The sequence below is a fragment of the Theropithecus gelada genome, chromosome 3 (genome assembly GCF_003255815.1).
Source record: "Theropithecus gelada isolate Dixy chromosome 3, Tgel_1.0, whole genome shotgun sequence".
Classification (NCBI taxonomy): domain Eukaryota; kingdom Metazoa; phylum Chordata; class Mammalia; order Primates; family Cercopithecidae; genus Theropithecus; species Theropithecus gelada.
In genome coordinates, this window is record NC_037670.1 from 176,268,303 (window position 1) to 176,281,791 (window position 13,489).

At 37.0% G+C, this 13,489-nt stretch overlaps 1 protein-coding gene across 1 annotated transcript in view; it reads right to left on the bottom strand.

Annotated features, from left to right (window-relative positions):
- KMT2C (lysine methyltransferase 2C) overlaps window positions 1–13,489 on the bottom strand; it is a 199,030-nt gene that overhangs the window by 89,494 nt on the left and 96,047 nt on the right. The window contains exons 15-21 of the mRNA XM_025378764.1: window positions 12,141–12,242; window positions 11,846–11,950; window positions 6,379–6,560; window positions 5,960–6,124; window positions 4,521–4,630; window positions 3,950–4,015; window positions 2,458–2,670 (exon numbers count right to left, since the gene is read on the bottom strand). Of these exons, the coding sequence (XP_025234549.1) occupies window positions 2,458–2,670; window positions 3,950–4,015; window positions 4,521–4,630; window positions 5,960–6,124; window positions 6,379–6,560; window positions 11,846–11,950; window positions 12,141–12,242 (943 nt within the window). The remainder of the gene's footprint in view (window positions 1–2,457; window positions 2,671–3,949; window positions 4,016–4,520; window positions 4,631–5,959; window positions 6,125–6,378; window positions 6,561–11,845; window positions 11,951–12,140; window positions 12,243–13,489) is intronic.

The window sequence follows — 13,489 nt, forward strand, 5'->3', positions numbered from 1 at the left end:
CCCCCCCCCCCCCCCCCCGGGGAAAAGAGCGGACCCCCCTCAAAAAAAAAAAAAAAAAAAAAAAAAAAGAACATACAAAAGACATATCTTTTTTTTTTTTTTGAGATGGAGTCTCACTCTGTTGCCAGGCTGGAGTGCAGTGGCTCAATCTCAGCTCATTGCAACCTCTGCCTCCTGGGTTCGAGCAATTCTCTGCCTCCCGAGTAGCTGGGATTACAGGCACGTGCCACCATGCCCAGCTAATTTTTGTATTTTTAGTAGAGACAGGGTTTCACCATGTTGGCCAGGATGGTCTTGATCTCCTGACCTCAGGTGATCCACCCACCCTGGTCTCCCAAAGTGCTGAGATTACAGGCACGAGCCATCGAGCCCGGCCACAAAAGACATACCTTTTCAAAGCCACAATTACCTCTCACCTGGACCACTGTTCCTCACTGATCTACCTGCCATAACTCTTGCGCCTAATCATCTATTTATATCATAGGAGAGTGTCCCTCTTAAAATATAAATAAGATCATGGTGTTCTTCTTTTCAGAAACATTCAATGGCCTCCCATTCCATTGCTATTAAGCACAAACTACTGACACATCACCTTATGGTTGTGTTGAGATATACTGAACTGCCCTTCTTGTCTGTCCATCTCTAATCTTCTCACCTTCTGACTGTCTGCTCTGCTCACTCTGTTGGTCTCCACAACACTCTTCAAATAAACTCAGCACACTCTCACCCAGAGCCTTTACACTGGCTTCCTCACTGTCTGGGATGCTCTTCTCTCAGGTAATCAAGTGGCTCACTCACTCACCTCTTTAAAATCTGTGCTCAAATACTGCTTTCCATTCATATGGACCCTAAACACCCATCTGTACTTCCAATTCCTTTTTTTTTTTTTTTGGAGATGGAGTCTTGCTCTGTCACTCATGCTGGAGAGCAGTGGTGCAGTCTCAGCTTACTATAACCTCCACCTCCCAGGTTCAAGCAATTCTCCTGCCTTGGCCTCCCGAGTAGCTGGCATTACAAGTGCATGGCACTGAGCCCAGCTAATTTTTGTATTGTTAGCAGAGATGAAGTTTCACCATGTTGGCCAGTCTGGTCTCGAACTCCTGACCTCAAGTGATCTACCTACCTTGGCCTCCCTAAGTGTTGGGATTACAGGCGTGAGCCACTGTGCCCAGCCAGCCAATTCCTCTTAATCAAACTTTATTTTTACCATGGGACTTGCCAAACATGTTATAATTAACTGATTTTTTTTTTAAGAGTTGGGTTACCTAACATTAAAATATAAACTCTCTGCAGAGAATTCTACCTGCTTTGTACACTGATACGATTTCCATCATCTGACATATAGTAGGTATTCAATAAATTCTATTGTCGCAAAGCCAGCTGCAGTGGCACATGCCTGTAGTACCTGCTACTTGAGAGGCTGAGGCAGGAGGATCACTTGAGCCCAGGAGTTGGAAACCAGCCTGGGCAACATAACAAGACATAGCCCCTTAAAAACAAAAAAACAAAAAAAAAAACCTATGAAATAAAATATAATGGAACAGAAATAATTATCACTTCATTTCTAAATCAGTTGAAAATAAATATCCGCCCCAAAAATGAGCAAACCTATAGTAATCCTCTTTAGGATATAACTCATATTGGATTTTAAATTACTATTAAAATATTTTGCTATCTCAAGAATTCAGCAGGCTGAGCAGACCAGATGGCTCGAGCCCAGGAGAGTTCAAGACCAGTCTGGGCAACACAGCAAAACCCCATCTCTACAAAAAAAAAAATACAAAAATTAGCCGGGCGTGGTGGCCCGCATCCATGGTCCCAGCTACTCAGGAGGCTGAGGTAGGACGGACACTTGAGCCCAGGAGGCAGATGTTGTGGTGAGCCAAGATCGTGCCACTGCACTCTAACCTGGGCAACAGAGCGAGACCCTGTCTCCCCACCCAAAAAAAAAAAAAAAAAAAAAATTCAGCTAGAAAAATGTTACATTTACATCGATCAAGAAAATGTTTATAAACCAATAGTTTATGATGCACACTGGTGAATATGAAGTTATACCTGAAGTAATATTAAATGACAGCTTTTCCATTTCTAGAATGTATGCATCAAGTTCTACATTAACTTAAACATGGTATTATCCAAGCTCACAGTATCTGAGAAGGTTTATGTTATCTAGCAACCTAAAGTCAAGCCCTCTGTATTTCCCCACCTGTGATCTTCAAAGATACGGTGCTCCTTGAGATTTCTGAAAGGTAGGTCTGTTCTAAAATGTGTGAAAGGAAGAGAACCTGAAAAGGCAAGGTCTAAGAAGATCACTCATTTGGAAATGGCAAGGGTCACATCAGGGGTTATCTAAGTTAGTGTGATTTACCCTTTGGTAAATCATACACATATTTCAAAAGTTACTTTATATGCTTTAATTCTTGCACACATATTTCATGGAAAATAAATTAGTATTACCTCGACTATCATCCATTTCACCATCCCTTGAATGCTCTGATTGGATGTCTGGAGGGGTCTGAAGGACGGCCACGCTATTCTGATTTATAATCTTCAATTTCAATTTTGGTTTTGACCGTTTTCTTCTTGGAACTGTAACTGTGAGGCTCTGTAACTGAGTCATCCCTGATTCAGTCAAACACACACCATCCTGGGTATAAGTCTTGGGTGGGTCTAAAATTACAAAATCCCAAGAATAAAAATTTAAACTTTCATTTTAAATTTGACTGATTACTGTTCCAAAATACCCATGTCAAGGGAATGTGACCGTAGTTCTAGAAAGCAATTACGTATCTATGAAATGCATGAATAATTAACTTCATGATACCCAATAAAAACTAGGAACAATAGGTCAAATTTTCTGGGATTATAGGCAAAAAGGCTGCATGTTTTTAAAAAATGTTCTTCCTAGGCCGGGTGCGGGGGCTCACACCTGTAATCCCCAGCACTTTGGGAGGCCGAGGCGGCAGGCGGATCACGAGGTCAGGAGATCGAGACCATCCTGGATAACACAGTGAAACCCTGTCTCTTCTAAAAATACAAAACATTAGCCGGGTGTGGTGGCATGCACCTGTAATCCCAGCTACTTGGGAGGCTGAGGCAGGAGAATCGCTTGAACCCGGGAGGTGGAGGTTGCAGTGAGCCGAGATCATGCCACTGCACTCCAGCCTGGGCGACAGGGCGAGACTCTGACTCCAAAAAAAAAAAAAAAAAAGTCTTCCTGGCATTTCTATTTTCATGTCCCAATAAAAAGAGTTAGAAGCACTGCAACTAAACGCAATGCTCAGCTAATCCACTATGAGCTTTTTCCTAGAAAAGATCAAAAGATAGGGATCTATTTACATAAGAGAAGAAAGAATACTCCAGAAGTTCATCTGGAAAAATCAGAGTATCAACATAATTACTAATAGGGAGAGGTAATAAATAAGTACAAATCCTGCAGATTTAATTTTAAATGTACAAAACTGTTGTTCCTTAGAACAATTCCTGTACTATCCAAATGTTTTTGTATCAGGTGCTATTAAATACAAGTATTCAAAAGAATGATTGTTTAATAAGAATATCATATTAATCACCATACTAAGTTTATTTATTATTTTAAAAATTAAGAGATTGAATTAATTCTAAAAGAAATCTGTTTGCTAACTAGGCCATATTTTCTGCTAACTGATAATTAAGCACAGTAATATATCAATGAAACCAAAGCAAGTATGGCATTAATGGTTATTCTAAGAGCTGTTATTTTTGTTGCCAACTTGCTGAAATTTATAGGAGTACTGCCCCAGTAAAGCTGGACGACATTTTATATATCATTGTGGAAATGATTACCAACATGAGGGAATCTGGATAGAACACCCATATGATTGAAGCAGGTTTGACGAGTGGTAAGCCAATTATGTAAAAATTAAGCAAAGTAAATTAATTAAATTACGTAAAGCATTTCAAATTTTACCTAGCTCTTTTACTTTTGTGACAATTTGTGCTACAAGTGAAGATTCACAGCAGTCTGAGGAAGGCACTGAAACGAAAAAAAAAAAATCCAGGTAATTCTTTTCAGAAAAAGTAAAGTGTATTTAAATACTTATATATGATTAAAATTTGTTTCTATACTCATTTTATTAAAATAAATGTTTGAACACTAAAGTTAAAAGTGGTTTTTAAAGCAACAACAAAACAAGAAGTGGTGAAGGAAATACTCAAGTCATGGAGGAAAACCTGGCTAAGAAAGAATCAATATATTGGATTTTGACATACTGTCAATAACTACAAGATCATGTTCCCTGGAAGCAAAATTATAGTTTACATCTAAAGTATATGCTTTTTATTGTTTCATGTCAATTGTTTTATTAAAAGTTGTGATAAGTCATGTGTAACCAAAAGTAATATTTTTTGTAAAATACTTGTCAAAGTAAGTTTCACAAAGACAAAATAGAGTATAGCTAAGCTAATTCATTGGTTATGGACAGTAAGGTGCAAGTGAGTGGTACAAGAGTGCAGACTCACAGTTTAAATTATTCTCTTACCATTAGACGCAGGCATATAGGGTCTGCACATGCTACAATCAAAACCAATGTCTGCTACATTTTCCACTTCTTCCTCAGTATTTAAGTTTTGACAAACTGCATGCATCCATCTAAAAAGACCATATTTGTACATGTTTTTTAAAAAATGGAATATACTGAGAACTGCTACCTTTTAAAACCTGTAACACTGACAGTCTTCAAACTTAAAAGCCCTAAGCCTCACATGCTCCTCCTACCTTGCCCTTTTCTCCTAACTATCCCTATTAACAGAAAACTTTCATAGAGCTAAGAAGGAAATAAAAGGAGTAAGAACAACTATTAGAGAGGAAGCAAAGCACATTACATAAGGAAGCCAATTATTTTATCATCATATATTAAATATTTCAGACAGCAAGGAAGCTAGTTAGAGCAAACAGAAAGGTATTCAGAAATACTGCAAATGGCAGTGCTAGCATATATGTGCTCCATGCAATGCATCTAATTTGAAGTAGATATATCTCATGTAAAGCAATGTTGAATGGTAATTGGGAAATAAAGTAAAAAGTTGTCTTGCATTGGAACAAAGAATTAGTAGGCAGAGTCCCAAGAATACTGTACTACTGATGAAATAATACTATTAATAATAATATATGTTCACTGCTTAACTTCTAAAAGAGTACAACAATATACTAATGAAAGCAACGAAATATTCTTGATTTTGAAATTCCACATAATTACGTAGGGCAGGCAGAAGGTGGTATCTAATATCTAGATATCTAGTATTTAGAGCTTTAAGAAAAAGTGGTTTAAGGAGAACAGAATGTGTTAGATATTCTTCATAATTTATTAAAAGATTCAGAAACCTTCCATAAGAAATGGCATAGATGAAGGCAATAATTCTCCATCTAATTTCAAGGGATTTCTAAACCCTCAAAAAGGCCTAAATTAAAAATCTTTAGTCTCGGCCAGAAGCAGTGGCTCACGCCTGTAATCACAACACTTTGGGAGGCCGAGGTGGGTGGATCACAAAGTCAAAAGATCGAGACCATCCTGGCCAACATGGTGAAACCCCATCTCTACTAAAAATACAAAAATTAGCTGGGTGTGGTGGCGGGCGCCTGTAGTCCCAGCTACTCGGGAGGCTGAGGCAGAAGAATTGCTTGAACCCAGAAGGCGGAGGCTGCAGTAAGCCGAGATCGTGCCACTGCACTCCAGTCTGGCGACAGAGCGAGACTCAGTCTCTAAATTTAAAAATAAAAACAAAAACAAAAAAAAAACTTTAGTCGGAATTGAGAATTCAAAACAGGAAATCACTTCTGTAAGTTTCTAGGTGACTAAAAATCTACAAAGCAAAAAGTTCTGTACCTAAAACTTATGATCAAGGAAAAGCTATTTTCCATTTTCTTTTTGCTACATTTCAAAGAGAAAAGCTTTAAAAAGATGAAAAAATAGCACAATACCTATCACATTGTCTACATTGCAGAATAAGATCTTCTTCTCTATAGTTTCGATAGCAGACTGGACAGGAAGATAAGCTTGCACAAGGAGCGCACTGTGTGTAATTGTTCTGCCATTCACATCTTAGACCTGCAGATGTTGCTCCACAGTGTCTGCACCAAACACACCTGAAATCCAAATCCCCCCGAAAAGTCTCAATTTTATTTTCTTAGTTATTCAGTTACTGTAATTCAGGAAGCTACATACGAACATAATGGGGGAATGATTTAATGTGTATGTGAAAATTTTTCTGATTAGTGATATCTATCATAGCATACGTGTATTATTCAATTAAATAGATGTGGCTAATTTTTAAAAACTAAAGTGGTATGAGAAAGTTCTGAACTTGAAAGACTAGCAAGGCAAACAAATCCTAGAGTACCATTTGCACTTCCAGCCTCCTTTGGGAACTGTCTGCAATGGAGGGTCTAGGCAGTAGGTGTGATAACTTATGTCACAATCATCACACAGCAGGAGTCTTCCTGGGTCAGTTGCCTTCCCACAGGCCTCACACACAGTGCACTCAAGACACCTCCAACCTTTGCTAAGAACCACTTTAGTGATCTGTAAAAGAAACAACCAATCCATGTGATTTATGCATTAACCTAACATAATCAAATATACTATATAAATTAGTATGGTGCTTATGTACCTAGAAGCAGAAAAGAGGCAATCAACTAACATTTATTGAGCACCTACGGAGGCCCAATATTGGGTTGGGCATGTTCATATGCACTTTTAGGAGCCTACTGAGCAGAATAATAGAAAGTGGCATATATTTTAATGCCTTTTTAAAGTCCACATAATTACCTTATGCTGTACATTTAATGTCCACTATATTTATAGATATAGTGACCACATTTTAAAGAAATCAAGTAAGTTTCCCTATTACCGATACATAATTTGAAAATACATCAACAAAATCTCCATCTACGTTTCCATGCTTAAAATCAATAGAAAAAATACCAAAAAAAAATAATAATGTAAAACATGAGTTCTTAGGGACATTTTATTATCTTAGAGGATTTCTATTTAGACTATGAAGCTAGGAATTCCGAGGTTCACATTCACTCCTCTGTTTATTCTTCTCTCTCTCAAGGGTGTTAGTAGAATATTTGGGAATCTCCAAATCCCTAATCAACTCCTGAAGGAAGTCACACCATGTAATATTAAGATTGTGGAACTTCTTAAAGATCTCAAGAGACTAGGGTGTACAGATAGAACCAACCAAGTGCCCACATGATAATGACACAGCAGGCAATGAGGGTGGAGAATAAAAATTCAGATCATGAGGTACATGAAAGCCTAAAAGATACCAGAGAAGAAAACAAAAGAGTTAAATTCAGAGGAACACCTATCAGAATGACACCAAACTTCCCAAATCCAGATGCATAAGTTTCCAATTCTACAAGAAAACACTTTTCAAAGTACAATTCTCAACCTAGCTACACAAGCAACTGTGTGTGAAGACAGAATACTTCTTGTAGACACAGGAAGACTCAAAATTCAGCTCCCTCATTCTCCTTCCAATAAAGTTACTGAGAGATATGTGGAACAGAATGAGGATAAAGAAAAGGAAGATCTGGGATCTATAAACCAACAGATCCAACAACAAAAGACATCAGGCCAAGAAAGTTTAAGGATGAGAACAACACACCTAGAAGCTACTGGCATGTTTCAGAGCAGGAGAAGGGAATGTCCAGGAGGAGGGTAGGACTCTTCCCAGAAAAAAATGGTACTTTAAAAAATAATCTTATATGATAGTTGTATAGTAGGCAAAAACAAAGAACAAATGGAGAGTCACTATTACTTTCTTGTTATTAAAAACTCCATGAAAGACAGAAGAAACTCATAGTACACTATTTAGATCTGCAGTGAACATTCACTGAGTCAAAATCAACACCTTATTAATTGAACTAAACACAGTAATACAACTATATTGGGAGAAGGAAGGAGGTGTATTTTAAGACCTAAATCAGAATTGATTTATTCATAGCAGAAAGTCGACAAAAATCTAGCACTGATAAAGCAGTAAACCAGTTTATCATTTAGAGCTATAGCACTAACTACAAGAAAAAAGACCTGAAAAGATGAAAAGTGATTGCCTCAGACATGGAGGTAAAGTAATACAAGGGTTGGTTGTTCATTACAAGGCTTTTTTTTTTTTTTTTTTTTTTTTTTGAGACAGAGTCTTGCTTTGTTGCCTGGGCTGGAATGCAGTGGTGTGATCTCAGCTCACTGCAACCTCTGCCTCCCATGTTCAAATAATTCTCCTGGCTCAGCCTCCTGAGTAGCTGGGACTACAGGAATGAGCCACCACACCCAGCTAATTTTTGTATTTTTAGTAGAGACAGAGTTTTACTATGTTGGCCAGGCTGGCTCGAACTCCTGACCTCAAGTGATCCACCTGCCTCGGCCTCCCAAAGTGCTGAGATTACAGGTGTGAGGCAACACGCCCGGCCCATTACAAAGCTTTTCATGTCATTTGATTTTTAAACATGTATATTTATTAATTTGATTAGCTTATTGATTTTTAAGAATTTGTCTTAGATTACCAAGTTAATATATTATTTGCCCACATGAAGGAAATGGCCTAGGAGTAAGATCAGAGTGGCTTAGAGCAGTAGCCAGCAAACATTTCCAATAAAGGGCCAGAGAGTAAACAGAAAGTTCTGAGGGCCATATGACCTGTTGCAACTTTATAAAAACCCTGCCAGTGTAAGGCAAAACCCACTACAAATATATGTAAACAAAAGAACATGGCCATATTTCAATAAAAGTTTATTTGCAAACAAAGGAAATGGGTCAGATTTAGTCTATGGGCCAGTCTGCCTAACCCTGGCTTCAATGATGATCTGAAGATAAAGTGGCAGACAGATCTGAGGTGTTTAGTGGCAGAATTTTTAAAATATTTATTTTCATTCCTCCTAAGTTTTCTTCACAGATACCTGTGGCCCCTTTTACAACCAAACTCTCCAACTTTCTCAGTTTATATTCACTCTTCAACATACTCCACTATGGTCTCTACGCCCACATCCATTCAAAACTGCTTAAGCCAGGCTTGTCAAGACCTTCTTATTCTCAAATCTAACGGAAACATTAGTGTTTGTGTTTCTTGATTGCTAGTACTTCAACACTTGAACAATTTCTCCCTCTGTGAAATTTCCTTTTAACCTAGGTACTGGGGTTGTACTATCAAGTCATTTTTTTCTTCTGCTGAACCAGTTTAGGCTTAGTTTTAAAAGTTTTTTCAAACAAGATGTCATCCAGGATTCCATTCATGGTACCCTGTCCAAAATTGTTACAGATATGTTTTATAATCTAATACGGATACATGCTTCAACTATAATGGAGTAGGTGGGACCAGCCTGTTCTCCCATAAGATACTAGAAAATTGGACAAAATGTATGAAACAATTGTTTTCAGATATTGGACAACACAGAGTACAGGAGACAGTGGTCTCTGAGAGGAAGGAAACACTCAGGGGGTCCTGTGATACTCCACCTAGAAACAGTTTCCAGACCGCTGCCCAGGGAAGGAGAACCTCATCAGAGAACAATCCATGGCCTCCCTGGGGTTAGGGAAGGTGAGGCAGTGGAATGTGCAGGACACAGTACTCAAAATGAAGAAGCACAAGGACTAAGAGCTCCAGAAATCTAAAGGATTCCCCTGAAGTCTTTGGCAGAACACCAAGCTGCACTGCTATAAGGCCAAAGACCCCCAACCAGGGGAAAGTACACCTACTGGGAATTTGTAAGCTGCACAGTTACCGAGCTTGCAAAAGGCTCAAAGACAAGTGAAGCCCAACCAGTCAGAGTACAAAGACAATGGTGAACAGGGGGTAGAATTCAGTAGAGATCCCAGAAAGGCCAAGTCTTAAGTATAGGGTTAAACTAATGCTAGGACCGCAGCTACCAAAGTGTGGTCTAGGGAACCCCAGTGGGCCTGTAAGGTTAAAACAAGTTTAAATAATACTAGGATTTAATTTGCCTTTTTTTCACTTTAATTCATTCACAATTATACAGTGGTATTTATAGAGGCTACATGTTGTATCATATCATTACATTGACATTATGCAGGTTGTGCTTCTGTAGTCTCGGGTTATAAAATGTTCCTAGTTTTAATTCCTAAAATGGTGAATAGTCCATAGTTAAAATCCTCATAAACAAAAACTATGGAGTCCTCAGGAATTTTAAAGAGTGTTAAGGTTCTAAAACCATAAAGTCTGAAAACATCCACCTGAGAGTGAAGGCTTTCTAGACTTGCCCCAGCAAGCTTAAAAAGAAGCTTCAAAGGTATCAAACTTATCCACAAACAATTGCCTCCTACAACAAAAATTCAAACTGAGTCAATTCAAATATCCCTAGTATATTTCTAGATACTGCTGTATTTCTCAATCAATGAGACTGCAGTATCCTACACTGTCCAAAACAGCGTCATCGTATAAAAGGAACCACATACAACTTTTAAAAATAGGAATTCATATTCTAGCTCTACCAGTAACTAGGTGTTTGACAGTGAACTAATTGTCCAATCTTAACTTATGTAAGTCATATTTAACTCATCTGTAAAATGGGAATTCGGTAAGTGTTGGATGGGTTAAAAGAAATACATTACTACCTTGAAAAGGATCTTATTCAATTTCCTTTGGTCCAAAACACTAAGTATTCTAAAACACAAAATCTAGTAACAGCAACTTTTATACAAAGTACAAAGAAGAAACATATTTTATGCATATATAACTCTATTTTTTAATTGGCTTTATATACTCTTTTTCAGTCAAATACCATGAGCAACTAATTTTAAAAGACTACATAAATTAACCGTACTAGTCTTCTATTTTGGATAGTATTAATTATAATCTTTCATTTTGATTCCTAAGTTCACAAAAACCTGTAATACCCTATAAAAGAAATACTAGTGTAGTTATCAACAAAGAATTCTGAGGGAGATAATGTTGATTTATTTACTACACTGACATTTTACTGACAATGATATAATACAGTCATGTTTGAAGGGCAGGGGAGAAAGGTATAAAAATCACTCATAGTTCATGACCTATCACTGAAACTGAGGTTAGTATTTATAGTACACGGTATGGCAGTACTAGAAAAGATTTACTTGTGGAGTACATTAAGACCTCTGCTGTACAGCTATACCTCCATGCTTGCTTCCAGTGGCCATGACACTTTATTCAAATATGTAAGTTTTATTAAGACTGAGTTCTTAAAAAGAAAACATCAAAAACCTTAGATTCAACTACTGAAGTATTGAGACCTGTCCATATTTAAAACCAAGCACATGATACCACTTAAAAGGTTCCCCAGAAAGCCTCTATCCTGAAATGCTTGAAAGTGAGCAGTGCTGACTCTCGATTATTACCAATTGCATTAAATATGACATTTGTTTTGTTTCTTTTGGCTATAAGGAGAAAATGTCTTTTTGTATACGAGTGAGCATAGAGGAAAGAGAATGTGGGAAAGAACAGAATGGGCTAATAATTTTTTACTAAATACTCCAGTTCTCAGCTTTTTAAATCAACAGACAAAATGAATCAGTTAAACCTAAAATCTTTGTGAATAGTATAAATTATCTTTTAAGTTAAATGCACATATTTTTATGTTTTACTTTTTCAAGACAAAAGCAGGATATTAGTACAATATAAGATTTATAGAGGAGCAAATTTCTTGAGATAGCAAACCCTTAAAAGCAGTATTTAAAGTACTTAAATACTGTCACATATGTATAATATTCATCATACTTAACTGTGAGAACTGGGAGTTCATGTTACCACTCAAATCAAATAAAAATTCACTACATTTTTGTTAATTCAATTTAAGGATGTTTACCTTAATACTGACACAGTATGGATGGTAACACTGACCACACTGAGAACAGGCAAGTAATCTTCCTTCTGCTCCTTGGCCAAAACTGCCACAAACTACACACATATCCTGAAGTTAAGAAAACAGAACATATTTTAAATGGAGACTAAGCTAAAAATCTACAAATTTTACTTTAAAAATACCTTCCTAACTAATATAGCTCTATAGCTAGATATTGGATGACTTCTGTATATGAGATAAAGCAGAAATGTGCAAGGAGGAATTCAATGAGGAAGACAGTAAATTGTTAAGTTCAAACCTGATTCAAAGTGAACTTGTCACTACTAGAAAACAACACAACTGTATTGTGCATAGAGTTTTCTTCATCATCCTTATTTGATGAAATATCTGCAGCAGACACCTATAAAAAGCAAAATACACAAAATACGAAGTTATATTTTTCACTTGTTTTATACTTAACTGGAAAGCTTCAGAAAATTCATAATCAAAACATATATTTTTGCTAAGGTCTAGAATAACAATTCCAAATACTATTAATGCTAAAATACTACCATAAAATGGAGTCATAACATTTTATTATTCAACTAATTCTCTCTTTAGAGGTAGAATTCCTATAGACCAAGAAGTAATGAGAAAATACAATAAACCTGTCTTAGCAAGACTTGATCATGCAGAATTCTAATCAAGAAACTATAAATGATAATATTATATGTATGTACACACACAAATCTATCACTCTATTTTAGTGACACACACTTGGGATCTGCTATGTAGCTAGTCTGAACAGAGATGTACTGTAAGCATAAAATACAACACGTAATTATATATTACATGTTGAAATGGTAATATTTTAGATATATCAGTCAAAATGGAAGGCATTAAAATTAATTTAGCCTGTTCACTATAACCTTTATTTTGTTTTGAGAGGGAGTTTCACTCTTGTTGCCCAGGCTGGAGTGTAATGGTGCAATCTCGGCTCACTGCAACCTCAGCCTCCCGATTCAAGCTATTCTCCTGCCTCAGCCTCCCAAGTAGCTGGGATCACAGGTGTCCACCACCACACCCAGCTAATTTTTGTATTTTTAGTAGAGATGGGGTTTCACAATGTTGGTCAGGCTGGTCTCTAACTCCTGACCTCAAGTGATCCACTGCGCCCAGCTCACTGTAACTTTTTAACGTGGCTACTAGGAAGTTTTAAATTGCATATGTGGTTCTCATTATATTTCTATTATACCACTTTAGAATATTATTTTGAATAATATCAAAATTTCAGTATTATCCAAATGATTATCAACCAATATTGTTCAGTCTGGACTTAGTTCTATTTGACTACATCAACTAAGTACCCACTGGTTTGTTACTAATTTCTAGAGTGATTATGAAACAAAATAAAGCTCTGAACTAGAAGTTGTAGAAGCAGACAAGGAGGACAGTGCCAAAATCATAAAATACAATCCTCTTTCTTTAAAAAGCTTACAACCTAAGCCTGGAAAGACAGAGTTGAAACACAACAGGTTATGTTCAAGGTCAAAACATAAAACAATAGAATTACTTTTCTTGAGGAACAACTGAAAGAAGATTAACCAGCTGGGTGTGGTGGCTCATGTCTATAATCCTAGCACTTTAGGAGGCTGAAGTGGGTGGATC